At 37.9% G+C, this 27,990-nt stretch overlaps 1 protein-coding gene across 1 annotated transcript; it reads left to right on the forward strand.

Annotated features, from left to right (window-relative positions):
* p24-1 (p24-related-1) lies at positions 1 to 27,990 on the forward strand. Its single transcript, XM_067158599.2, has 3 exons — positions 1 to 401; positions 535 to 780; positions 25,819 to 27,990. The coding sequence occupies exons 1-3, from the start codon at positions 246 to 248 to the stop codon at positions 26,056 to 26,058; spliced, it is 642 nt and encodes a 213-aa protein (XP_067014700.1). The 5' UTR covers positions 1 to 245; the 3' UTR covers positions 26,059 to 27,990.

The following is a 27,990-nucleotide window of genomic DNA, read 5'->3' on the forward strand; positions in this document are numbered from 1 at the left end:
GCTGTCGGAGTTTGTGCATGCTGCCAAAGGAAGTGTCTATAGCAGGCGTTGAAAACGTTGTAATTCGTGGCATTGGTCGGTTGAGTGCAATAGATGGCTGTGTGGTGACAAATAATCTGTTTCCGGCCACGTTAGGGTCGCTGCTGGCGGAGTGAGTTTCAAAAATTACGTATTTTAGCCGACAGTGTAATAATTTTTTGTTTTATAACTTTATAAAATTAAATGTTAGTTTGACAGAGTAAAAAATGTCTCATAGGTCTGTATGGACTCTACTGTCAACAATTACTTTATGTATATATTTGGCGGACGGTGTAGAGTTAACTTTTGAGTTACCCGACAATGCTAAAGAATGCTTTTTTCAAGAGATACAAAAGAATGTTACGTCTACATTGGAGTTCCAAGTGAGTTAATTACATTTGTAGCATTAAACTGTCGTTGTCTGTGTATACTATATGTATGTTTCGTTTTGTGAAAGAGGGAGGGGTCTCTGCTATCTACTTAACCTAAATTTTGTCTTTCCTGCCGTTTCTTTAGGTTGTTACTGGAGGCCAATATGATGTTGATGTGACTTTGGAAGCACCAAATAGAGAAATTATCTACAGACAAGTGAAATCTCAGTTTGACAGCCACACGTTTACTCCACTAATAAGTGGTGTTTATAAAGCTTGTTTTAGCAATGAGTTTTCCACATTTTCCCATAAATTAGTGTATATGGATTTTCAAGTAGGTGATGAGCAGCCTCTCCCGGGTATTGGAGAACACGTGACTGTTATGACACAAGTAAGTATTGTATTGTATTGTATTTCGTCCAACTGATCATACCGTGATATGTGACACGTCAATAATCATATTTACAGTAACAAAGGATAAAACAGTAATATACATGCCATGATAAATAAAGAGATATATACAATGTGGTAAAGAGGCACGGATTAAAAAAAGTCTTATTTATTAATCTATCTGGTTCTACTACAATGCTGTGAATGTGTTTGAGAGAGTTTGACATTTCTGTAGTGCATGGTATAAATGTTATATGAAGCAGGTCATGTTGTAGGCCTATATATTTTCCATTTATTAAATGTATAGATAGAACATCTTCCAAGCAAGGTGCCTCAAGTCAGAATCAGTCCAGTTTTCAGAATTCCTGCTTAAATGGGAGAGAAGAAATAGTTACAAGTGACTGCTTGAAAGTTTAGTTTAAAACTGAATTACATATTTTCATTCATAAGTATTAGGAGTTGATGCTCTTTTAAATATGGTGCTGTATTCAAGACACAGTTTCAGCAGTGATGCACTTAGCAAATTTATAATATTCATATTATTGGCTTTACGTCCCACTAAATACTTTTATGATTTTTGGAAACGCAGAGCTGCGAAAATTAATCCTGCAGGAGTTATTTTACGTGACAGTAAATCTGCCGACATGAGGCTGATGTACTTGAGCACCTTCAAATACCACCGGACTGAGCCAGGATGAAACCTGCCAAGTTGGGGTCAGAAGGCCTACGCCTCAACAGTCTGAACAGCACAGCACAGCACTCCTCATGTTTGTCAAGAAGTTTCCTTTCTGTACCAAGCTGCTGTGAGAATCAACAACTTGTTATGATCTGATGCTGTTTTCCCAGGTTGTATGTTGAATCAAGCACCATTTCTTAAATGCTAAAAAGGGAAGGATACCTTTGTGAATTAGGTACCTGAACTCTTTTATTACATCCCTTCTTATTCAGCATGTCATTGATTATATGTTTAATTTCGTGCTCTGGTTTTTAAAAAGAGAATTGAATGGGTAGTCCCCATTAATTTACATTTTGTCCAGTGTCCAGGCCAATCTGACATGAAACGGGGCCACACTTCCAGATGCTGCCTCTGAAAACTGAAAAAGTAGTTTGTTGGACGTAAAACCAATAACTTTATTACACTTCCGGATCCCTGTACCCTTATCGCCACTCCCTAGTCCACCCCGTTTCCTAGAATGTACCTCCCTATAAATCTTCTGCTTAAACTTTCTAACCTATACGTACCATTGTGGTTCAAATGAAGGCCTTCTGAGTGCAGATCCGAATCTCCTACCCACGCGTTAGAATCTAGAAATTTAATACCCAGTTTCCCATATACCCACTTCATAGTCTTGTTTAAATCCCCGATCACCTAGTCAGTATCCCTTCACAGTATTCCACTGATAAGTCTCAGTTTCCCTTAAACTTTATCCATGCTGCATTTGCCAGATCCCACACATCACCTACTGTGTTGGTGCTTATGCCTATATCTGCTTCCTTATGCTGTTGGTACCAATGTGAAAAACTTCCCTCCTGCTTCTCTTCTACTTTCCTCAACATCTGCCTTAAGCTAATTCCTGAATAACACTTTACCTTGGTTCCCTTTCCTCCACACACACTTTCTCCACATGTCTAACAGTGGAATCCTTCATGACCAGAGCCTCAACCTGACCTACCTCATTTGATCCCTTCTCCTGGTCTCCCCTATCTTTCCTGACGACTGTAGAAACTATGTTCCTTCCTCCTCCCTTTTCTTCCTCCCATGACTCTGTTCCACCTTTTTTTTTCTATCCTCTACTTTATATTTCTCTTTCCTACATTACCCTTTCCTCCTATTTCCACACTCCTCAGCAACCGTTCCCTGTTCCTCATCGTTCTACCTGCAGTGACTCACAGTTTTCTTACCAGGTGTTCTGTATTTCTGTGCTGAGTTATTTTTACACAACTTTTCTTCATTCTACATTAAGTCCGTAAGTCAATTTCACATTCTGTCTTCTATTGGTTCCATATAATACATTAGGTCACATTTTGTACACATGTACTCTCAACTTATAAGCTGTAAATATGAAGTGAAAGGTTCTGTAGACTATCACAAGACAGCAAATGATAGCATCTGAAATAACTGGAATGTGGATCTAAAAAGGTGCATATGTAGCAACCAACTGATTTGTCAATAGTATCACTGCGTGGAAGCACTCATGGTAAACAGTTTTGTCAGTAGTGTCTCAGACAGCTAGATTAGCATCTCAAATACACTCAAACAAAAATAAAAAAGCTCAGCACTACTTATTTCATACAAAATTTAATATTAGTCTATTTGAAACTTTGTATAAATTAAATGTTATGACATTACAATTACTATTATTATTATTATTATTATTATTATTATTATTTCATGTGGCAGAAGGATACAAGTTTGAGTAGCCTAGTATTCATAATAATGTATCCTCTAACAATCAGTCACTATTGATCTGCATTTAGGGCAGTCGCCCAGGTGGCATATTCCCTATCTGTTGTTTTCCTAGCCTTTTCTTAAATGATTGTAAAGAAATTTGAAATTTATTGAACTATTCCCTTGGTAAGTTGTTACAATTTGTAACTCCCCTTCCTATAAACAAATATTTGCCCCTTCAATTCCAACTTTATATTCATATTGTGATCTTCCCTACTTTTAAAGACACCGCTCAAACTTATTCGTCTACTAATGTCATTCCACACCATCTCTCCACTGACAGCTTGGAAATATTTCAGGTTCCCTGTGGGAATCAATATCTATAACATACCACTTAGTCGAGCAGCTTGTCTCCTTTCTCCCAAGTCTTCCCAGCCCAAACTTTGCAACATTTATGTAACGCTAATCTTTTGTCTGAAATCAGCCGGAACAAATTGAGCTGCTTTTCTTTGGATTTTTTCCAGTTGAATCAATTAATCCTGGTGAGGGTCCCATACACTGGAACCATACTCTAGTTGGGGTCTTACCTGAGACTTAGGCCTATATGCCCTCCCCTTTACATCCTTACTACAATGCCTAAATACTCTCATAACCATGTGCAGAGATCTATACCCTTTATTTACAATCATATTTATGTGATTACCCCAATGAAAATCTTTCCTTATATTAATACCTAGGTACTTACAATGATCCCCAAAAGGAACTTCCATCTCCTCAACGCAGTAATTAAAACTGAGAGGACATTTCCTGTGTGTGAAACTCACAACCTGACTTTTAATCCTGTTTATCATACCATTGCCTACTGTCCATCTCACAACATTATCGTGGTCATTTTGCAGTTTCTCTCAATCTTGTAACTTATTTATTACTCTGTACAGAATATCTGCAAAAAGCCTTATCACTGATTCCACTTCTTTACTCATATCATTGATATATAATGATATATATATGATATATATGATACATAAAGGTCCAATGCTACTTCTTTGAGGAATTCCCCTCGTAATTATTACAGGGTGAGATAAAGATTCATTTACTCTAATTCTCTGATTTCTATTTTCTAGAAATATAGCCACCCATTCCCTCCATCTCTAGTCCAATTGCACTAATTTTTGCCAGTAGTCTCCCATGATTTACCCTATCAAATGCAGTAGATAGGTCAAACGCGATACAGTCCTTTTGACCTCCTGAATCCAGGATATCTGCTATATCTTGCTGGAATCCTACAAGTTGTGCTTCAGTGGAATAACCTTTCCTAAACCTGAACTGCCTTCTATCGAACCAGTTATTAATTTTGCAAACATGTCTAATATAATCAGAAAGAGTGCTTTCTCAAAGCTTACATGCAATGCATGTCAAACTGACTGGCCTGTAATTTTCAGCTTTATGTGTATCACCCTTTCCTTTTTACACAGGGGTACTATAGCAACTCTCCATTCATTTGGTATACCTCATTCATGCAAGTAATCATCAAATTAGTACTTCAGATAAGGTTTATATCCCCCCGAAACCTTATCAATTCCAGCTGCTTTTCTAGTTTTCAACTTTTCTATCTTACTGTAAAGGTCATTGTTATCATTGGTAAATTTCAATACTTCTTTAGTATTAGCAAATAGCTTAATATGATAATAGTGGAAACTCTCCTCATTTAACACGCAGAGCAGCGGCGACAGCGCGTAGTGCTGCCATCTAGTGGCTCGCAGGGAACACTAACATAACGCGCTATTCAAACACTACACGTTTCGACTTCCAACCCAACGAAATACAGATTTTAAGACGTTTGCGTTCTTTTAAAAGGGAAAAGGTGGATGTTGATCTGAATGAACCAGAGATAAGAATAAAACAAATGTATTATCTAATTAAAACATTAGATCGTCATGTTATGACTAGGGCCTACAGTCTTCAAGAGCAAATCAATTATGCAGTATCTTTTTCAACTTGGTATTTTTAGTCATTGGTTCTTTTCACATATGCCTTTATAAGGACTTTGAAAAACTTGTCAGTCAGTAATTTTACACAGCTGTTACATATGCCTACACTACATTAATTCAATGACAAAAAACCTGTCAGTTAATTTCCTTTTAATCCCATGTGTGCTTTCTGACAAAAACTATCTCAAATGTTCCTGATATTTTAGCACCTAACTTTTCCCCCACAAATATATGGAAACATCATTTTACAATTGTCATACTTTTTCATTTTTATGTGCAAGTTTCCCATGCTATAATCATTATCATAAGGTGACAATACATCCCTACACCCAGCATGGGGAAATTTGCTACATGCCCAGCCCATGACATAATGGTCTGCATTTTCCTGTATTATATCATGGTCATAATCAGTTACCTGATCACTTAACTCACACTGTTGAGTGACATTAGCCTCAAAATTGCACTTCATCACATCATTATGAGTCAGTAGAAAATCTGCAACATCAGATTCACAATTGCTGTCATCAGAAGCACAGAGCAATTGATTTATCATAACACTCCTTATGGCACTGCAAAATTTTGTTGCATCTGGGGTTACATTGTTACCTCCTCGTGCTCTGATGATGGAAAAAATGTTTTCAATGCAGTCCTGTGTGAGCCTCCTTGTTAGCAAATAATCCCATGTGTGCTTTCTGACAAAAACTATCTCAAATGTTCCTGATATTCTATTTTATTTACTCCGGGTTCCAGTTGAGCATTTTGTAACCGGCTTCTTAATGACCTGGTACTGGGCAAAGAAAAATGCTTTTGCATGAACCTGTATGACTAAGGTGAACAATAATGCAAAACTAAGGCATAATTCAGACCACAATAGTTTCAGTACAGAAATATTGTCTATCTAGTGGTGGGAAAAACTCTCGTTCGAGATACTCGAGACTGACGTCACCACTCTCGCTGCATCTTCGAGGTCTACGTAGGGATTGGCATAACTCTCGTTTGAGATACTCGAGCCTGACGTCATTATCTCGATGCATCTCGAGGCACGCTCCAATTGGGCCTCAGCCAGGACGAATATGGTAGAAACAGAAATGATTAGCAAACATTGAACTCGAGCTGTTAGTATGGCTCAGTTGGCTAAATAGCATCGTTGGGTATTATCCTCCGCTACGTTTTGTGGTGGTTCGAATCTTCTCTTCAAATAATTTTGTTTGTTTTTGTTTTGCAATCGGAGTTTCGGCTACCAAACACACGCCTGTTCGTGCAGAACAGAAGTAATTGTAACGTTACTGAACATAAAAAATAACCAATATATAATAAAATCTCTTCCACTTGAACATTTGCAATATACACCAATCATAATGTAAACAAACTTGATTACCTCGTGGCCATGTCATCAGATCAGTTAGCTTTGTATCTGTATTGCACTGAAAATAGTACTCATAATAATGTTTGTTTTACGTCCGTCCTAAATGCTAGTTCTTGACAGACGCCGGGGTGTGGGAATTATGTCCCGCAGGAGTTCTTTAACGTGCTGGAAACCAACGACATGGAATTTTCACCTTTAAAACAGTACACTGACAGAAAATATTGAACACACTGTGATAAAAGTGTACGTGTTTCTACAGTGGGTTATCGCATTACTGTATTTTGTGTTGTACATTTTGGTTATTACATATTAAGGCTTTGCTACTCTGGGTTTTGTGTTGTACGTTTTGGTTATTGAATATTGCAGGCTCTTTCTCTGTTGTGAAGATATTTCCACAGAAATAAGGTTGTTTGCGGTAATAAAACCGAATAAATCATAATTCAATTACCGGTTCTACTCTATAACGAGCCACCGGAGACCACGGGTACCTTCCACCAATATAAACAGAAGGTTTCCCTCACCAGTTTCCGAAAGTTTGTCGACGGAGTTCGGCTTCATGCTGTGTATGTGCCTTCAGGTCAGATAATATTGTGGCTGGTCTTGAATGATCCTTTTCATGGAAACCATCAATTTGTTACCATACTTATATAAAAGTATCGATGGTCCAGAATGTGACTTAACCCGAGAACGAGTCCCTTTTCAGATACTTGCACACATACACCAGTATCTTTATGCCATTACCGGTATATTTGCCTTTCTGTTCAAATTATTACATAACTCGATGCGTCGTGAAAGAAATGGTTTCAATAAAATGTTAAAAATATGTCACACTCTTCATTACTATTTATTTCACATACCCAGTCCCCGAACCATAGGAACTAATCAATGAAGAATAAAATAATTTAGCTAGCCGAGAATTGAAGCCGGAAGCCCTTGGACCAAACGCCAGCACGATAACCATTTCGCCGTGGCAGCGGACAATGCATAAGTAAAATACAGGAAGTACAGATACGTAAGTTGACTGCGAGTAGATTAAAAAGAAGTGGGCGTATCGTCATTAATTGTTATAATGATGTTATTTGCTTTACGTCCCACTAACTACTTATTAAGATTTTCGGAGACGTCATTAGTTGATCAGCAGGCGTAGTATAGTCGAGGGATAACATGCGCATGATGTCCCGATTTAAACTTCGAGATAGGATTACAGGTACGAGTCATGGACTGCATCACTTGCTCGAAATGCATCGAGAGCTCTCGATACGTTTCCCAGCACTGCCTCGAGACAAAGGACTCATGCGCCTGACGTCACTATACGGCATCGAGATAGCATCATGAGGCACGTACTGCATCGCTTGCTCAGAATGCATCGGGAGCTTTGCATCACGCGACCCATCACTATGTCTATCCAACCCTGAATACAAAGAGGGTTGCCTTTGCAGTTATTCAAAACTTTGAGTTGTTTTAGACAGTCACAAATTTCATCCAGCTTTTTCATATGCATTGAGTCATTGCTTAAAGGTCTCCTGTACTCTTTAGGGCTACTGAGACTTGCAGAATTAAAAATATTAAACAAAGTATCACACATTTCTATAAACTCTGCGGTGTTTGCAGCTCTTGATTGCAAAGAATTGAATGATACATGAACTAGCATTCCAGAAGCTACAGAATGGCTGAGGACCCTGGTGACTAAACATACTCTCATATTTGAAAAGGGGGGAAGTGTGATACATTTCTTTGTTAACTTTGGGGCTAACCTTGGAATCATTTTTGAGCCCTTGTAAAATTCTGTTATGAGAGACCAACTTCATATTTTACCACTAGAAACAGTCATACTTTTTCAGATTGCTTCACACTGACTTGATTAAGTGAGGTGGATCATGAAAAAAATAAATTTTCTCATTTACCTCAATGAATGGCTTCTCTGCAGTCACACCTAACAGTTTCTTCACATTCATATTATTACTCCCTTGATCACACACAACTGCTTTAGGGACTAACCCTATTGCCTGAAGTTGACTGACAATAAATAGCACCAGCTCTTTGATGTAGTGTCCTGTCATAGCATTGTTTGTTAGGAAGTACCCAATTATTTGTTTGTAATTGAGGTACAAACCTTTAATCATGAATACCATAGCCTGGTTACATTGTTGGTGCATAGGAGCTGTGATTGGCTGTACAGAAGTATCAACACGAAAATCTTCATAGCCCTCCAGTTGATCCTTCTGAGGATCATATGACAGTGATGACTTGATGGAAATTTCATCAAGGGTACCAGTGAAATAACCTTTTCCTCCCTTCTCATTTTCTTAGTTTTTAATTCCAGCAAGCTTAGAACAATTTTATTTACTCCGGGTTCCAGTTGAGCATTTTGTAACCGGCTTCTTAATGACCTGGTACTGGGCAAAGAAAAATGCTTTTGCATGAACCTGTATGACTAAGGTGAACAATAATGCAAAGCTAAGGCAAACCTTTTGTCAGTACTCGAATATCTTCGACCCTGAGCTTTACGGTTCTCTTGATTTAGTTGAAAATTTCTAAAGTTCTGAGCAACACTCTTATTAACAACACTTTTCTCACAGTTACACTTTGACTGATTTTTCTGCACTACACATAATTTTCTTCTCAAACTTCATATTATTACTGTTATTGCCACTGCCGTATTATTAAAATCACTAGTGTTATATTTCCTTTTTCTGTGCGATTGTAAATCTGTTTGGGTAATACCAGCAAGTAGAATTGTGGCATGTTCGAATAATGCATTTAATAACAGTCGGTGTGAAATGACAAACTCAGCATTTTATTAATTGCGGTCCTATTTTGTCCAATTCTTACATATAGAATTCGATTTGGATGTTTAGGAAGCAATAAAACTCTGCAAGAAGTCCTCGGAAAAGGAAAGCAACATTACCTCCTCTACAAAGATCAATTCTGTTTATAAGGAAGGAAATTTTGTTATCAACCTAAGGTCACAAGCCCCTCAAACGTCCCCCACATAGCAGCTGCATCACAAAATGAAAGGCTGAAACTTGAAGTTGAACATCAAAGAACTTGCCTGTTTGAAGGACCTCCCTTATTTAGTGTTGAGGTCACTAAACTGAGTAAGGGTCCCAAAAGGTAAAACCAACTGTCAGAAGTGGGGACCGTTGACTGTGGGATCAACATACCGAGTGAATGGCATACCGGTAACATCCAAAATCTGACATGTCTTGTCTTGTCTTCAGAGACTAGGTGAATCCTGCACTATTCAAGATCTGTTTGAAAATAATGATAAAGCCATTGCAGCTGTTGAATTTTGGAAGAATCTCACTTGATCTGGATATGGAATGTAAATGTTGACAGATGACAATTACATTAGATTTAAATAGACCTACCTTGGGAGCCGATTTAGAAATCATATGTAAGTGGCCTAGCAGAGAGGTTGGTAGTTTGCTAACAAACCCCATGGTGCTACAGCCCTGATGGGCCCTGGCCTACCAAACTACTGCTGCTCAGCACAAAACCCTGCAGCTTACAAGGTGATGCGTGGTTGGTGCAACAAATTTCCTTGGCCACTATTCTTGGTTTTCTGTACCGGTGCATCTATCTTACCATTAGATAGCATCTCAATTATTCTCGCATAGGCCAAGTGGATTTAAAACCGGCCCTCAGTTCTAGGTGAAAGTCCCTGACCTGGCTGGGAATTGAGCCTGGGGCCTCCTGGGTAAGAGACAGGCTCAATATCCCCAGAATTTGGAGTCAACTAAATAGCCATTACACTAAATTTAATTTAAATATGTTGTTGAAATAAATATTTTTTCATATAAAACCAGACCTGCTTTCGAAAATATTTGTTCACAGTGAATGTTGCAACTAAACATAACCGTGCCTTCCATAATGTGCATAGTGCTAGGTGTGTAACCTTCATTTCATTCTAAGTGTGAGAATTCACTGTCCTTGGCACTAGACTAGACTAGACTAAGAGAGAATCCTCTTTTATAATACTGCAGTAACTGCTGATTATTGACGCCAAAATCCTCCCTGGGAATATTTTGGTAGATAAGGGAGTGAAGACTGCTTATTTACTTATTGTAAAGTGAAATAAGAATGGCAAGAACAAAACACTGTTAAAATGGTGAAATATAAAGTGTTAATAAGAACATACAGAATGTACATCTTAAAGAAGTACTGTTTTGGGAAATTCCATTTCAGTTTAGGATGTGATTTTAGTTGAGGTATATATATATTCCTGTTTCTAAGATAGGTCTATGGTGACTAAGTGGGAACTGAACTAAGTGAAGGGAACTAAGTTATGACTGTATTTGTATCAGCGAAAGTTGGCTTAACGAAACAGTAGCCGATATTGAAATATTAACAGACAGTTACATTGTATTTTGTAAGGACAGAAATTCAATGCAAACTTCCAAACTGGATGAGGGAGGTGTTCTACTGGCTGTGAAGCCTGACCTTGGACCAGTGTCGAAGCTTGAGCTTGCTGAGAATTGGGAGTGTCAAGTAGTGAAAGTTAACTCTCAACCTGGTTGTGCTGGGTTCATTGTGTGCTGCTACCTGCCTCCGGATGAAGTGAACGATCAGCTTAAAGACCTACGTCAGACATTGGGAAACATTACATCTGTTCTCAACACACGAGACACTTGTCATTGTGTGTGGTGATTTTAACTTGTGCCAATTAGCTTGGAAAACTGATGAGTCGTCAAAAGTCCTACACATTATCAAACGGAGAAGCGAGGAGGTATTCTTATTTCTAGAAATTATTACTGAATTCGATCTGAGATTTGTGATTTCCCTACTAGGAATGATAACTTTCTAGACTTAATTTTAGTCCCAAACGAATTACAGTAAAACCTCGTTAATTCGAAGTCGTTGGGACTCAAAAATCGGACTTCGAATTACGTGATTTCGAATTAACCGCCAATTCGCAATTCAGAAGTACCAACCCTTGCCGCGTTACGAAATATTCTAAGGCCCGTTACTGCATGCAGTTAACCTTGATTCACAGTTTATACCTTTCAAATGCCATGAAAAAAGAATTATTTCCAAAATGTATCCAAGAAGGTGCATTTACAGTATTCAAATAATGCACTCGGATATCTGATTGCTAAACATAACCTCACGCAACGAAAGAAAGGAAAAAAAGCACGATTCGAAGACGAGGAGAAATCTATGCTGTCTCCCATGTGCAGGTGCTTTATTAATTGGATTACTATACTGTATGCATTTAGATGCCTTGTATTTACACAGAAAGTAACCGATGCCCTTAAAATCGAACTTTTCTATGACACTATCCTTGTACGATTTCCCGCCATGGCACTTTTCTCGTACTTCAGAAATGTAAACACTTGCCGCGTCACGAAGTATTGTAAGATCCATTAATACATGCAATCACCTAGATTCACAGTTTAAACCTTCCAAATGCCATGGAAAAAACTATTTCCGAAATATATCCAACAAGGTGCATTTACAATGTTCAAATAATGCACTTGGATAAATCACTGACAAACATAACCTCACGCAACGAAAGAAAAAATATCGCACAATTCAAAGACGAGGATAAATATGCCAGTTCCCCTGTGCAAATGCCTTATTTTTAGGATTTCTGTACTGTTTGCATTTTTATTATAGATGCTTTGTACTGGCATGGAAAGTGCCCGACGCTCTTAAAACATTGTGGCTTATCGAACTTTCCTATGACGAGGGGATAAAGTATCTCGCTTCCATGTGCATTGCAACGCACTACTATGACCCCCATACCTCACACTTGTACGATTTCCCGGCTGGCAATTTCTTCTTTAAAACCATAAGACCGTTTGGGCTCGCATTAAAATAAAGCAATGCAGTTTCACCGGCAATGACAATATTGTTCGGTGCCTACGAATTTATCATATGAGCCACGTTTTTTCGTCAACTGTCGGTATCGCCAGTGTTCGCGGATTCTTTTTTCCCGCACATTGCCTGTTGCGTGATATTACGGCGTTCCTTAAAAGGTTCAATTCCGATTTCATTCAACCATCGCCCTCTACTAGCGCAGTCATAGTAGAGGGCGATGATTCAACTTAGCAATCATGAAGCGCACTGTAGACCCACCGAAGTGAGTGTAAGTGCAGAAAGCTACCCCTCCACGTTCCGGAAAGCGCGTTCTATTATGACGCGGAGCGGATAAATTTCGAGTTGAAATTACTCTGTAAACATACTGTTGTTTTAAAATGTAAAGGCAGTTTCGAATTAAAAGTCTGAATTTCGGTAATGTGGCCGACATTGTATTTCGAATTACGAATTATCCGTATTTCGAATTAAACAATTGAAATAACATGCAAAACTGTATCTCATGTTTCCGGGAACGAGAGCTTCTTCGAATTAGGCGGGATTTTGAATTAACCGATTTCGAATTATCGAGGTTCTACTGTACTTGGGAGAGAAGAGTGTGTCAAAATTGAAAATTTAATTCACTGTGATCACCAAGCCATCGAAATCTTCCTGCCTATGCCAAGGACATGTTGCTTCAAACCGCAAAACAGTCATATTTGCATGGAAGAAAGCTGATTTTTTTTTTTTAAATGAGGGACCTTTTATCCCTGTGCCCCTGGGATATGATTAAAGAATCCCACTCTCTGGATGAAGCTATGAGCACTTTTTATGACTTACTATATGCGGTCATTAAAAGACAGTGTACCATTTCGAAAAATTAACGTCAGAAAATATCCATCTTGGTAGACTCAGAACTAATCCAGAAATTGAAGGAAAAAGAAAGAGGGAGAAGTAAATACAAAAGATCAGGTGCAGTTTTCCACATTACAATGTGAATGTAAAAAAACTGCAGTTTGCTAAGTACAGGGAAAACATTAGTTTGGTTGAAGATGTCATCACACGCCCTAAGTGCTTTTGGAATTTTTTTTAAATAATAAAACTTTCCATCTGCCTCCCACTATGCTAATAAAAGGAATGGAAATCCACAAAAAATATAAATTCTAAACACATTTGCGTAAACTTATGAAAAGTACCATTCTTCTGAGCCCTGCAATGCAACTTTTTCTCTCCCATTTTCAATAGATCCAGTGTCTGTCCAAACTTCTGTCACAGAAGTGACAGGGATCCTGTCATTGGTAGATATCTTGCTGCTTGTTGATGATGCTCGTTGTTTAAAGGGGTAGATATAAACAAATCATGTGGGCCTGACGAGATACCTGGCATCATCCTTCATGGATGTGCTTCCCAACTAGCAATTCCACTATGTGAAGTCTATATATATAGATATAAAATAAGAGTTTTGTCTGTACATTGCTCAGAATTTAAAAAGCATGGTATTTCTGTATCAGTCATGCCCACCAGTAACAAGGAAATGCCCTTTTTACTTTTCCGTAATTTCTATCCGTATGTATGTACACGCATCACGAGAAAACGGCTGAAGAGAATTTAATGAAAATTGGTATACAAAGTCAGGCAATAAGTCGCTGCAATCTAAGCCATAAATAATTTTATTCACGCTGACTGAAATGGTAGTTTAGGGGAAGCCCTATAATTTAATTCTCAAATATTTGTTATTAATGGTCGTATCTTAACGAAAATTGGTAGGGGAAGTCGAGGAATAAGTCGCTACAATCTAGGCCACAAATAACTGTATTCGTGCTGAGGAAAATGGTAGTTTATGGGAAGGCCCACAATGGAATTCTCAAATATTTGTTATTAGTGGTCCTATCTTAATGAAAATCGGTATGCAAAGTCGGGGAATAAGTCTCTGTAATCTAGGCTATTGCCTAGATAATTTGATTCACGCTGAATGAAATGGTAGTTTAGGGATAGGCCTAAAATTTAATTCCCAAATAATTGTTATTAGTGGTCGTATTGATAAATACTACATAACTAAAGTTATATAGTATTTTATTTCCGATCATTTGTCTTATACATTGTTACCATACCGGCTATGATCAGAGATATTAATGAATTTGGATTTTTGTTACCAAGTCCTTATCAGCCCCGCGTCATGAGAAAATGGGTAGACAGGATTTAATGAAAATCGGTATGTAAAGTCGGAGAATAAGGAACTACAGTCTACGCTATAAATAATTTTATAAGACGGCCTAAGATCACAGAGTCGAAAGAAAACTAAATGTGGAGGCCTACAATATAGCTCAGAAAAATTATCAACAATAACATTACATTGACCATTGTTTGTTGTGATGTGCTTTATCTTCTGTTGCCACTAATCTCCGATAGATAGGATTACTGCTGCGTACCGAGTATTTTTTAAAAATTTGCCTTACGTCGCACTGGCACAGTTAGGTCTTACAGCAACGGTGGGATAGGAAAGGGCTATGAGTGTGAAGGAAGCGGTCTTGGCCTTAATTAAGGTATAGTTCCAGCATTTTCCTGGTGTGAAAATGGGAATCCACAGAATAACATCTTCAAGACTGCCCACAGTGGGATTCAAATCCACTATCTTCCGGATGCCAGCTCACAGCTGCGCGCCCCTAACCACACGGCCAACTCGCCCTGTCGTACGAGTGTAACAGTCTGCCTAAATATTGACGGGAATTAGCTGGGGAGTTAGGTAACTTTCTTCTTTAGCATGCCATTCCTCTGTTTCACAAATTTTCCTGTACTACTGGTATGTAACACACTAGTTCATCATAGCATTCGAGCTATTCAATCCCTACTCTGAGGCACTGATTGGAATGAGAAGTGTGCATATTTAACGGAATAATGGCAGAGAAGTGTTCACGGTTGTCTGCGGCCTGGTCATTCCAGCTCTGGAACATTGTACTGTAGATTGACACCGTTGTACTGTTCATTAAAAGTGAGGAAATGTGGGGTTTTTCATTTGATCGAGTATTTTATATGATAACATTGCTTTTAATCGCTACATTTCTACTGACGTTTTTGTAATGACCTATATTGACTTCAGTTAGGAAAACCACAGTCAGTCTTTCTGAGAATCCCATAGCGAAGCACGGGTACATCAGCTAGTTATAAATAAATCATTTAAGTGTGGGTGTTTTCCAGCCGAGTGGAAAGTGTTATGTAATCCCTGTCTTCAAGAAAGATAAGGTGTTATTACAGACCAGTAGTGCTGCTTTCACTTTTAATGAAAGTGGCAGAGAAAATCATACATAATCACTTGTAGGACTCTTTTAGTCAGTACAGACCCATCACAGCATGGATTCTTTGATACCAGCAGGTTTCCTTTTTCTACTCATTTGACCAATTGCCAACATAATGATTGCGGTACTGACAGATAAAGCCAAAACAATAGAGTTGTTGCGTTTTCTGTTCAATGTAATAGCGATCAGAAGAGAACTGTTAGACTTGAACCATGAAACAATTGAATTGTTTGGTGCTGATGGAGAGATGATCACTTTTTTATTGGGCTCAGATGATATGGAACCTCGGTTAATTGAGACTCTGCTGTATGCTCAGACTAATATTACAGTGAAACAGATTTTATGCCATATATGAACAAACCTTGGACCTAGCTGTTTTTGACAAGGCTCAACTGTGAGAATCAAGAAGTGATATTTCCATTCAACAGGACTGACTGCTGCATAGCCAGCTTGGTTGAGGTGCTTTACCCTCTATGCTTAAAATTGCAGAATGAATCCCACACTATCAGTTTGCACCAAGTGCTTAAATGCATATGTAGATGTACTGGCACATAAAAGAGCAGGACAGAATTCTGTATCGTTGATATCCATTAGAATCTACAACAGTTGTAGAGGTGCTATATGCCAGTTTATAACGATTATATGAGATTCAACATGATGGGGCATTATCATTATCGGTGGGACTTATGGAAGAATATAGGCGGCTAAATTAACTAACAGAATGGAACTAGTTGTGCTAGGAATGAGCAATATTCGGGTAATACGAAGAAAAAGAGGTAGAATAGTACAAGGTGTTCTTAACAATTGTGAAAAAGGATAGGACAGAGAGTAAGAGTGAGATTGTATATCAGGGAAACTATAACATACAACTTTGTTTCTGATAGGCACAGAAAATAAAAGAGAAGACGATACATTTGTTGGTTGCAAGAATTCTCTATGTGAAGATGCAAACATGAGGTACCGTAGTGATGTTAAGGTCAACAATGAAGATTAGTATAATGCTAATGTGTGATTTTGATACAAGAGTTGGAAATAGACCTGAAAGGTGTTAGAAAGTGAGGAAGATCTAGAAACTATCAAGAAACTATCAGGAATGTGAAAAGATTACTGAATTCTCATGTTTATGTTGGATTATCTATTGCTTATTTATTCAAGCAGAAAATCTGTATGGCCGGGCTGAGTGGCTCAGATGGTTGAGGCGCTGTCTTTCTGACCCGAACTTGGCAGGTTCGATCCTGGTTCGGTCCGCTGGTATTTGAAGGTGCTCAAATACATCAGCCTTGTGTCAGTAGATTTACTGGCATGTAAAAGAACTCCTGAGGGACAAAATTCCAGTACCTCAGCATCTCTAAAAACTATTAAGTAGTTAGTGGGACGTAAAAACATAATTATTACTATTATTATTAGAAATCTGTAAGGAAAGTAGCCTATTTGTTTTCAGAGAATTTTAACTGATAGGTAGTAAACGATATTTAGGTATAAGAGAATTGTGCCCAGGAAGGTCTGTTTGCAGATGGATAGGGTGAAAAAGCTTGAGATTAAGGAAATTAGATAGTAGAAATTCTCATTGAAAATATCCAAAGAATTTAAAGGGAGAGTGGTGTGCAAGAATGCAATACTGGAAATGGCCAGGACATGTATACAGTCCAGAAGGAAATCACGGGAGAATTTGTAAAGAAACGTGGAAAACAAAACATCACTAAACATGAAAGTATTCTCATGGTTTATAGGAATCATCCCATGTCTCAGAACAATTTGGATGTAAGGAGAACAAGTTGACATTCACCAAACATTTTGATTTTTCAAAGAACAGAAAACAGTGGCAATAAGCATTACTAGCTGGATGGGTTTTCATGTAATTTATGAGTTGGGTATGTCTCATACGTACAAAAGATAGAGCAAGCATAATACTGTAAACTTCTGTAGATCATATTGAATCCTAACGATACATATGGTCTCATTAATCAAATTAGATACTGATATATTTAATCACAGTTCTCAATTAAATCTGTGATTCAGTTTTGTATCATGATTTCCTTTTATATTTATTAGGATTCCAATATATTCACTCCATTTGTCCAGCAGTTCCCCAGGATGTACAATTTCATGAATTTACTGTCTCTTATGTGTTTAGTTTCTTTTTACCTCCCTCATAAAATTCTTAATTCCAATCTAGAAAGGTAAATGACCAAATTATGAAAGGAGGTGTCAAAACTGCCCAATTTCATTCTCCACAATTTTTTGGCACCTCCCTAAGAAATTAGTCATCAATTGTAGTTACAATAATAATTATTAAATTAATGTCAATAATAACTGAGGGGGCTGATGTGGGAAAGCACTTAAGTCCAAAACTGCAATTTTAACAGGAGAAGCAAAAAACTGTTTCAGAGCTCTTGTTTGAGTGATTTATTCAAAAAACTGTTTCAGAGCTCTTGTTTGAATGATTTATTTATTAAAACAATAATACCAAAACCATTGTAAAGTTCAAGAACCCACCAAAACCATTGTAAAGTTCAAAAACATGAAAAAAAGACATCGGATTGCATAAATAATTTGAATTATAAGCAAATGTTGCGGTAAAATTCCTTGTACTTATCTACGTAATCCACCATCGAAAGTAAGTCCTTCTTCTTGGCCTCATTGATTGCTGGAGTACTCTGGATTGGTGGAAGATCTCGAAGATTAGCGGCATTAGTTTTTCTTGAAGATCCTGTATCGCTTCCACTGCTCAATTGAGTTGAAAGTTTGTCGAGTTAGGATGATAGGGAATTCATTTTCCGTAATTTTCACCCACGACAGTGTGCTTATTTTATCTTGGTAGTATCCAGAAGTTGGTCACTTACCAAAGACAAGTCACGAAAATCTTCAAGTGCCATCTCAACTACATTGAAAGGGTTGTCGAATTTGCAGTCTCAGACCACGTTTCGCAACTCGCTTGGAACCATTGCTCCGCAGATTCGTTTCCGCTTTTCACTGATTCCGAAGTCCTGGTCACAAGGCACGTAAGAATGACCCGAAACTAAATTTGAGTTCAGTAGTTTCAAAATAGTCTTTCACAACCAAATTAGAGCCATCAGGACCATGCGATTTTTGTTCTGGCCTGCGCAGTTATCGCACCAGATAATTGTGTGTCTCTTATGGGTGAACTGTGATTTCAGTACTTTCACGATGCATGATGCTACTTCATTTCTCCCCCTTCCAGCAATGCCTTTGTACCACATGCACATGTAACTGTTGCTTGTATCTCCAACATGAATACACAAGTTATAGTTGGAAAGCTGTCTACAATAGAACATGCTTGAGTGAGTGAGTATATGAGCATTACTTGCTGCATATCTACACTCACTGTTCAAGCAGCACTTGCAGGTTATTGGGACTGGGAGCAATCACTATTGAGTAGTTGTTTTGCCTTCTCAGCTTTGCGCTGATGTACTTCATGCTTTGCTGTTAAACCAAATTTTTCAGGCCCTTCAGTAGATTTTATTTTATGCTTCAAAATATCACAAGTTGCACACGTATCTGTGCGAGGACGACGAAATTTGAACTTCGGAAATTCTTTCTTGAAAACCCTGCTAATAAATCTGTAACTCATTTGACGTTCAGGATGCTTTATTTTATAAGGCCTATAGATCCTGTGGACATTAAGGTCTGGGCTCAAGTAAAGCCGAGACGACTGACGCCTAGAATAATGTCTCTCCTCCACTGGAAAAGACTGCACATGGGCTTTGATGAGATCCCTATCTTCATCAGTATATTTGAATTTATGGGTATGTGAGCATGGATTTTGCCCTCTTGTGTCCTTCCACTACCTGCCCTTCTTTGTTCTTACTTATTAGACGACCCAGGCGATTGTCTGATATCCCCAAGACACCACAGAATACCTTCCTGCAAACTTTAACGTGGCCTGCATAAGTTGGTAATCTATAAGCCACAGTTACCTGACGATTGCGAGTAGTTGGTGAGTCATCCCCTTGTTCAGTTGTTGAAACCCTCTTTCTACTTCTCTGAGTAGGGATTAAACTCATCAGTCCCATGAGAAAGTTAGAGCATGCTGCGTAATCCTCTTTCCAGAAATCGTTGTGCAGTGTCTTGGCTCCTTGAAGCAGGTCCTCATTCGTTGTACACTTGTTGCCACACCTTTTGCAATTAGGCTGAAAACACTGCTATAGCCTATCACACCAGTTGAAACGATAAAACAAGTAAACATAACCTTCAAAGCTCATAGAGTACTTTTGAAATGAACGAGGCTGATCACGACGGAAGTCGAGGGGATGATTTGGTTGCAATTTAAGTTAGGTATTTATCACAAGAAACCCTCCACTGTTACAATACAAATTCGTCACTGTTGGCTAATAAACAACTCTGCAACTCCACACATTATCATAACACGAAGCAATGAGAACCACTCCCGCCTAACACAGACAAGGTTCAACGGACATACGTGCTTCTCTATGCCAAGGCGTCTGGACTTACAACTGATGCCATCTAGCGACCTTCAGAGGAACTGAACTAAACGAGGGACAGACTTACGGATTTATCCACTCCATCGGCATTGCTTCTTACTTGCATATCCGCGAGAAAAAAGTGAAGACCACGAAAATACTGGATAGAGACTGTAAGATCAGATGTGGAGGAGAGAGGACACAAATGGGATGATGTACTGGAACAGAAGATGTAGGAAGAGGGAAGGAGATGGTGAGCGCTTGTACACCACACCTGGGAAACTGGAGTGGGGAAATGATGATTACCGCTTTGTCCAGCACAAATCTCACATGGAATTACCAAGATTTGAACCACGGAACCCAGCGGTGAGAGGCCGGCATGCTGCCGCCTGAGTCTTTTAGTGGCTCAGGCGGTTGTGGTGCTGGCCTTCTGGTCCAAACTTGGCAGGTTCGATCCTGGCTCAGTCTGGTGGTATTTGAAGGTGCTCAAGTACGTCACCCTCGTGTCGGTAGATTTACTGGTATGTAGAAGAACTCCAGCTGGACAACATTCTGACACATTGGTGTCTCCGAAAACCGTCAAAAGTAGTCGGTGGGGTGTTAAAACAAACATTATTAAATATTATTGATATTATTATTGGTTTATGCAGTAAGACAGGTCAGTTTGGCAGCAATGAAAATATGAAAATGAAAATCCACAGCCTGTTTCCAGTCATTCGACCGGGTCAGTAATGGAATGAATGACGCCCTCATCTAGCAGCGAGGATAAGAATTGTACCGGCTGCCGAAGCCTGTCGCACTCCTGGGGCAATGATTAATGAATGACGAATGAAATGATATTGGAGAGTGTTGCTGGAATGAAATATGACAGGGAAAACCGGATTACCCGGAGTAAAACCTGTCCCGCCTCCGCTTTGTCCAGCACAAATCTCATATGGAATTACCGAGATTTGAACCACGGAACCCAGCGGCGAGAGGCCGGCATGCTGCCGCCTGAGTCTTTTAGTTTGGCAGCAATATTATATAATATGTCCTTCTGGTTCAGATTCCATTTGAATAGGAGCTTCCATGGCCTTGATCATGCTATCAATGGTTGCATAAAACTACAAGATTAGTTTTATACTGATTTTGTTATTCTTTTTTTTCAATAGTAAATTACTTTATCTGCTGTGATTAATTTTATGATTATCATTACTACATGTTGGAAGCCAAAATTCAAGACTTCATTACAATTTTTGATAACACGAGAAATATGACTATCCACTACACGTGGATTTTTGAAATGGTCTCATCCCTGTGGTTTGGATTCCACATAACTAGAGGCCCCATGGCTATCATCATGTTATCAACAGACCAGTAAACCTATGCTTATATATTATTATTTATTATTTTATGCCCACATTGGAGCACTTTAATCAATCCATGTACAGGGTCTTTATTTATGCTTGGCAAGGACTTTCTTGCTTGACCTTGACCGCCGATGACAGGCCGCTGGCGTGCGCGGTTTCCGGCACTTCCTGCAGTTGCCGAGAGCTGAGCTCCGAGATAGTAGGGTGTTTAATGAAGCTACTACGTACTTTGTCATATTGTATAGTGTTTTATTGTGATTGTGTATAGTGCTGTAATGTACATGAACGTGTATATCTACACAGTACTTACATTAAGTGCAAAAAATCGTGCGCTATCACAAGACAAAAGTTTCGAGCGAAATTTCCAGGTAGACCCATTCCTATCAATCGGTCAATAAAACAACTGGCCAAGAGATTCAAACGTACAGGTTCAGTAAACAATAAAAATAGACGTAAAGGTCGTTATCTCCTTATTGAAGCGTGTTTGGTACGAGGATCATAAGTAAAAAATCTGTGGCCCCCTCGTAGCCCAGATTTAATGGCATGTGATTTTTATTTGTGGGGAATGTTAAAAAATGTATTTTATGGGAACAATCCCAACTTAAACACAATATAAGAGCTGCAATTGCATCCATCAGTGCTGAAGAACTTGGTAGAGTAACCGAAAACTTCATTAGGAGATGCCGATTATGTTTGGCAGCGCATGGGGAACATTTTCAGCATAAACTGTAAAAATTGTGAGTAAAATGCATGATAGTGATTTTGAGCATAAACTGTAAACATGTTGAGTAAAATGCATGATAATGATTTTTAGCACCGTATTCTGCCGTACATACGCACGCGTGGTAGCCGGCAACTGAACCGTCACTGGTGGCCAAGGTCGAGCGAGAAAGTCCTTGCAAAGCATAAGTAAAGACCCTGTACATTTAAGTCTTAAGAGTATTAGCTACAAATTTGGCTTATGTATCTTTTTCTGCTCCCAGACCTTCATTCTTTCCGACCTGGCTGCCCTTTCTTCATCAGTTATGGTGTACTGTTTGCGGTTAAATCAACTATTCTTGGTTTTACTTTTCCAAAAGTAGTTGAAAAAATGTTGCCGTACGCTGGTTTCTGGTAGTCTTGATACATGGCAGAAAAATGCAATCCTCCTTTTCCGCATTGTGTCTATTATTGAATCAGTTTCCTGTTATATAACTTCATTAGGTAATAATCGCCATTGTCCATCTAGTTGGTGTTTTTTTTGTTTATGATTGTTATAAGGATTCTTCTTTCTGTCTTCTGTAATTTATCTGTTGTTGATTTGGTGTTCAAATTGAATAGTGTTTCACTAGCATAGGTTGCTTCAGGTTTAATAACGGAGTTGTAGTGTTTGAATTTTGCATTTATCAAGAGATTTCTTCTTGTAGGTTGGCCAAGTGATACGTTGTACTTGTTTTAATTTAGTTCTATTTTCTACTGATACTTTCTTGTTTAAGTTCCAAGTAATAATCTCCCAAAGATACTTAATTTATTTACAATCTTAATTTTTTTGTTATTATTCAGTGTGATAGTTGGTGTTTCAACCTTGAAGGATGGCATCATTTCCATCTTTTCAAATGAGATTTGTAGTCCCTCTTTTGCTGTTATTTTTTCAAGTTCTTCGATTTGGTGTTTAGCCTTTTCCACACTATTTTTTGAGCAATTGAGTTTGATATTTTTGCCAATCTTAGTGTTTGGTTGGCATTTCTTAGTCCACTCTCGCATGATTTTCTCCAGTGTGCAGTTAAATAGTAATGGTGAGAGACCGTCATCCAGTCAAAGTCCAGTCCGGATTTCAAATGATTCAGCCAACTCCCCTCTGAATTTAACTTTTGATTTAGTGTTCTTAATGGTAATTCCAATAGGGTTAAGTTTCTGGTGTAATCCAAATTCCTTAAGGATTTTAAGTTATGACTCACGATGGATACTGTCTTATGTTCTTTTGAAGTCAACAAAAGTGATAACTTTTTGTTTCTCACTCTTTAGATGTTTCATGATCCACTTAAGACTGATGATTTCATCTGGACAACTTCTTCCAGGTCGAAATCCTGCCTGATATTCTCCAACTTCTTGGTCGAGTTGTTCCTGAATTCTTGTTAGGATAATTCTGGACAGGATCTTATGTGATATCAAGTAAAGAAATCCCCTGGTAATTATTTGGATCCAATCCATTGTTTATTTGCATCCTTCCACAGCTCTGCAACCAGTTGATTCTCTCTTGCTGCCTTGTAGTTCTTGAGCCAACCAATCGCTTTGATTACTTCATTGAACTCTGGTGGTATAACCTTTTCTAGGCGTGTTTTATTTTTTGGATAAGGCTCAAATTCTAAGTATTCTTTTGGTTCCTCAGCATTCAGTAATTCCTTGAAGTAATCGGCTAGAATTTTGGCATTCTCTTGATTATTGTGTGCTAGTTTCCCTTGTTTATTTTTCATCATGTGTGTGTGGAGTATACTTTGATATTGTCTAAATGTCCTGTAATAGTCCCTTGTCTTATGTTGTTTGAATGACTCATCTATGATGCTTAGGTTTTACTTTTGATGGTCTCCTTTGATTTTTCTAATTTCTTCGATCGCTTGTCTTCTAGCAATGGTTAGTTCTTCTCGAGATTTTTCTTTTGTTGGTCATTTATCCAAGCTTTGTGCCTTTTCTGTATTACGATATCGCATTCCTCATTCCACCAGGCGTTTCCTTCTCCTTCTAATAGGAGCAATTTCTTCGCCACTGTTTTTCAGTTTATCAATAATCGTTTCCAGTTTGTCGCTTAGATTTGTTTTGGATCTCTCTGAATACAATGCATTATTTATTAAGTAGCTGGGGTCACATTTCCTCCTCCTAGTGGATTTCGGTGGTTTGTATTTCTTTCTTGGGGTTCACTTGATTTTTATCTTTGAAATATGGTGGTCTGAATCGATGTCCACCCCATGAAGGACTTTGTCATTATAGGTTTCTTTGTGGTACTTGTTATCCATTTGTACAGGGTCTATTTGAAACTCACCCATTTTAACATTAGGGCATTTCCAGGTCATTAACTTGTGCGGTTTTCTCTTATAATTCTTATAATAATTGAATAATATGACATGTTATATTGCTTTCCCTCTGGATACAGTGCTGAAGATCCTTGAAGTGAGTCTCTGGCTGTCCATTCTGACTATGTGACCATAGAACAGTAGTCTTAGTTCGGAAAGACCTACAATGCATAAACATTGATCACTGTGACATTTACAACTGAGATAAGTTCAGAAAGTTAATCTAGACATCTGACTCTCCAGTCACTAACAGTTAAATCAGTGTGTCCAGGAGTTGGAGTGAAATGGACTCAAGAAGGAAAATACATCCATAGTGCTAGAATGAAGGAATACTGGGCTAAGAAGAAGAAAACTCACCAGAGTTAAGAACCACCTGGTCCATTGCAGAAGAAGAATAACATGTTATGTATGGTACCTAATTGCTTTTTTGGATGATTAGAAAAAACTAGGAAGTTGTTAAGTACATTTCTATAATGCTATACTGCAAGCGTGTGTCTGTATGTTAGAATGACTAGTAATAATCATTCATTGGGTTTTCTGGGTTAATTTTTTCCCCATATGGAGACATTGTAAGGAATTCAAGCTCAGTTATTTGTTGGTTCTTTCCTTTTGTCCTTATTCAGCATATTATCAAATGTCAGGAATGCAGATAAGTTGTGCAACTGCTCAAATTCCTGATGCACTTGCATCATATCCATTGTACACAGTACTGTATTGACTGACAACAGCTGACATTAATCTAAGGGTAGGTGAGTAGTACTATCTTGACAGTAGAATTGTATTAATAACAATAACAGTATAACTTCTCCCATGAGGAGGCTGCCACAAGGACAAAGTATGTCGATTATACAATATTTTGTTTTAAGTTATTGATGAGTTTGCTATTGTGCTAGACAGAAATAACCATCACAGGACTCACGAATAAATTTGGAATGTGGCAGGATGTACAGCTCGTTAAATGCTATATAGATGATTGCAGAGTATGGTTATTGAACCTCGTATTGCGGCGATGGTGATATCGTGAAGTAGTGTCCAAAGTAAAGTTCTGTATAATACAAGAATTTCACCTTATTTTCTTGACATGGCACAAGCCCAAAAAGCCTATATCATGACTATTGATGGATATTAATTGTAATCTCTGTTTAACATTTGATGATTTAATTTCGATGAATATTAACATAAAGGTAATTTGCAATAAATTTGGTATTATTGTATTTCACACCTGCTTGTGGGATACAGAGGTTCAGTTTACTCAGTGTCAGATGTTCACTGGAAGATCACTCACTGTGATATCAATAGCAATATGTTATTATCTGAGGTTTTATTCCTCCTGCTTTAAGATGCCCATTTTATTATTTTTCAGATTGAATCATCAACTCAGGAGATTCACAAGAGCCTTAACAGCATCATTGATTACCAAACTCACCACCGTCTACAAGAAGCTCAGGGACGGAAGCGTGCTGAAGATCTCAATGAGCGTGTTATGTGGTGGTCAATAATGGAAACTCTGGCTATTCTTATGATAGCAGTGGGACAAGTATTTGTATTGAAAAATTTTTTTGCTGAGAAAAAACCCTCACAAATGATGATGAATTCAAAATAGACAACGTTCTATGTTTATTTTTCTAAACATCCCTGTTTATATCCTCTGTGTCATGTTGGAAGCAGCTCAGAAAAGGCTGGTTGATCTGCTTCATTGAAGACCTGTGACAAGCTGTTTTGGTTGTGAGACATGTTAATAGAGATGTGTAGATGGGAGAATCGTACTGAGTGAATGATCTTTATAAATATAATTGCAGTGATGTTGATGGATTCTTGGTAACCAAAGTACTTGAAGTATTGATGTCTGGCTAGGGAAATTAAAAGCATGTCAGACATGCTGGAACTGCAGAGAACTGTGGGGTTGTAACTCAAAATGATTCATGTATGGTTCTCATACTTGATGCTGGTGTGCTTCAGCTTTGGTCTCTTTGTTACCATACATAGAGACTACTAAGAAATTACATGGGAAGATGTTTGGCAAATATTGAAGATTCAAATTAGGCTATAATCACTTTTTGTTAATGTTGTATATTCTTTCTGTTTCTCAGAGTTTTATTGCATTGAGGCAAAGCAGTAGTCTTCTTTTAATTTTTTGAGTTTGATATATTCAAGTTACTTCTTAAAAGCGGAGGGAGAAGAATTAGTTTTTGATCAAGTACAAAGCTGAATTTAATGAGATTTATGTTAGGAACTATATTGTCTTCTTGTCTAGTTCATTTTGTAAACAGTATCTCGCACAGTACATTGGCTCCAAGCATAAAATGTTACAGGAAAATGTATGTAAATATGAAGAATTTTTCAGTATTCTAAAATGTCCTGAAGTGTCTCATAATGGTGTAGAAATGTTTTATTGTAATGTTTGGTATTTTCATTTGTCTCATTTTATTTTATTTTACTTTACTGTACTTTACGTTTCCTGGTGGTATTTACTTACTGTTCAAAATTTAACATTCCCTTTGTCTTATTTGTTTCCATTCAAATTTTATTTCTGTTATGAGCCTGTGGAATGTGACTTGCTGTATGCTTGCTGCATTGTAAGTGTGGGGAGGATACCATGAGATGTTCTTTCTGCATTGTGTGATAAACATTGGTGCAACACTTGTGTTAGTTTGTAGCTGTGCACGTATGGATTTTGCTGTTGACTAGTAATGGATAACATAATGCTGTACAATGAGTGGACATGCTGTGCAGTGATCAGCTATTACTGAACAGTACACTTAAGCCTACTCATTCATCAGTATTCTTACCTTCTTCTTGTATAAAGAAATTTTAAATTATTTTATTTCAGAGTTATTTTTCATTCCGTCCTTAAACCACATTAGGTGACAAAAACCACTATAGTATTTTAAACTGACTTTCTCTGACTGGACTTTATTGATTTATAATATGAGAGTAATACATGTCTTGTGAAGGAAACCATGTAATATATCATTTGAAGGACTCAGTGGATACTTCCTTATGTGTATCATCAGTTCCACATGAAGGTTTTTATAAACAACTTCAGGAAAGATCACTATGGCTTCATTAATCTAAGATATCTTAGGTTATAAAGTATTCTGATCCTGTGGCACAAATGCTAATTAGGAAGACTGGAGTAGATAGACTGATCAAACAATGAAAAGTTTAACAAATAAATGGAGGGGAATTGTACTTAACTTTCAATGACCGTATAAATTCCCTAAATTGAGATGCTTAAGTTTAATGTCCAGTTTGTAATGCTGGTGTGTAAGACTTGAAAGATGGCAGTTGTATGGAGGGTATTCAATGTTAGTTTGCAGACTGATATCTGTTTTTAGTGGAAATTCATCTGCATGTATGTAGGTAATGACTGCTGGCATGGCTGTAAGGAACACCCAGTATTGCAGTTGCTGCTGTTCCTAGACCCAGTCCAATTCATTAAACTGTTTTGGAAATTTTAGCAGAAATGAGTGGAAAATCACTTTGTTTCAGTTATAATATTTTTTTCTCAAATAAAGGTAAACATGTACCTACC

This window comes from Anabrus simplex, chromosome 1 (assembly GCF_040414725.1).
Source record: "Anabrus simplex isolate iqAnaSimp1 chromosome 1, ASM4041472v1, whole genome shotgun sequence".
NCBI classification, from domain to species: Eukaryota; Metazoa; Arthropoda; class Insecta; order Orthoptera; family Tettigoniidae; genus Anabrus; species Anabrus simplex.

Coding starts and splice junctions, on each gene's coding strand:
- p24-1 (XM_067158599.2), top strand. CDS start 246: ATGTCTCATAGGTCTGTATGGACTCTACTGTCAACAATTACTTTATGT. Junction 402..534: donor CGTCTACATTGGAGTTCCAA/GTGAGTTAATTA, acceptor CCGTTTCTTTAG/GTTGTTACTGGAGGCCAATA. Junction 781..25,818: donor ACGTGACTGTTATGACACAA/GTAAGTATTGTA, acceptor ATTATTTTTCAG/ATTGAATCATCAACTCAGGA.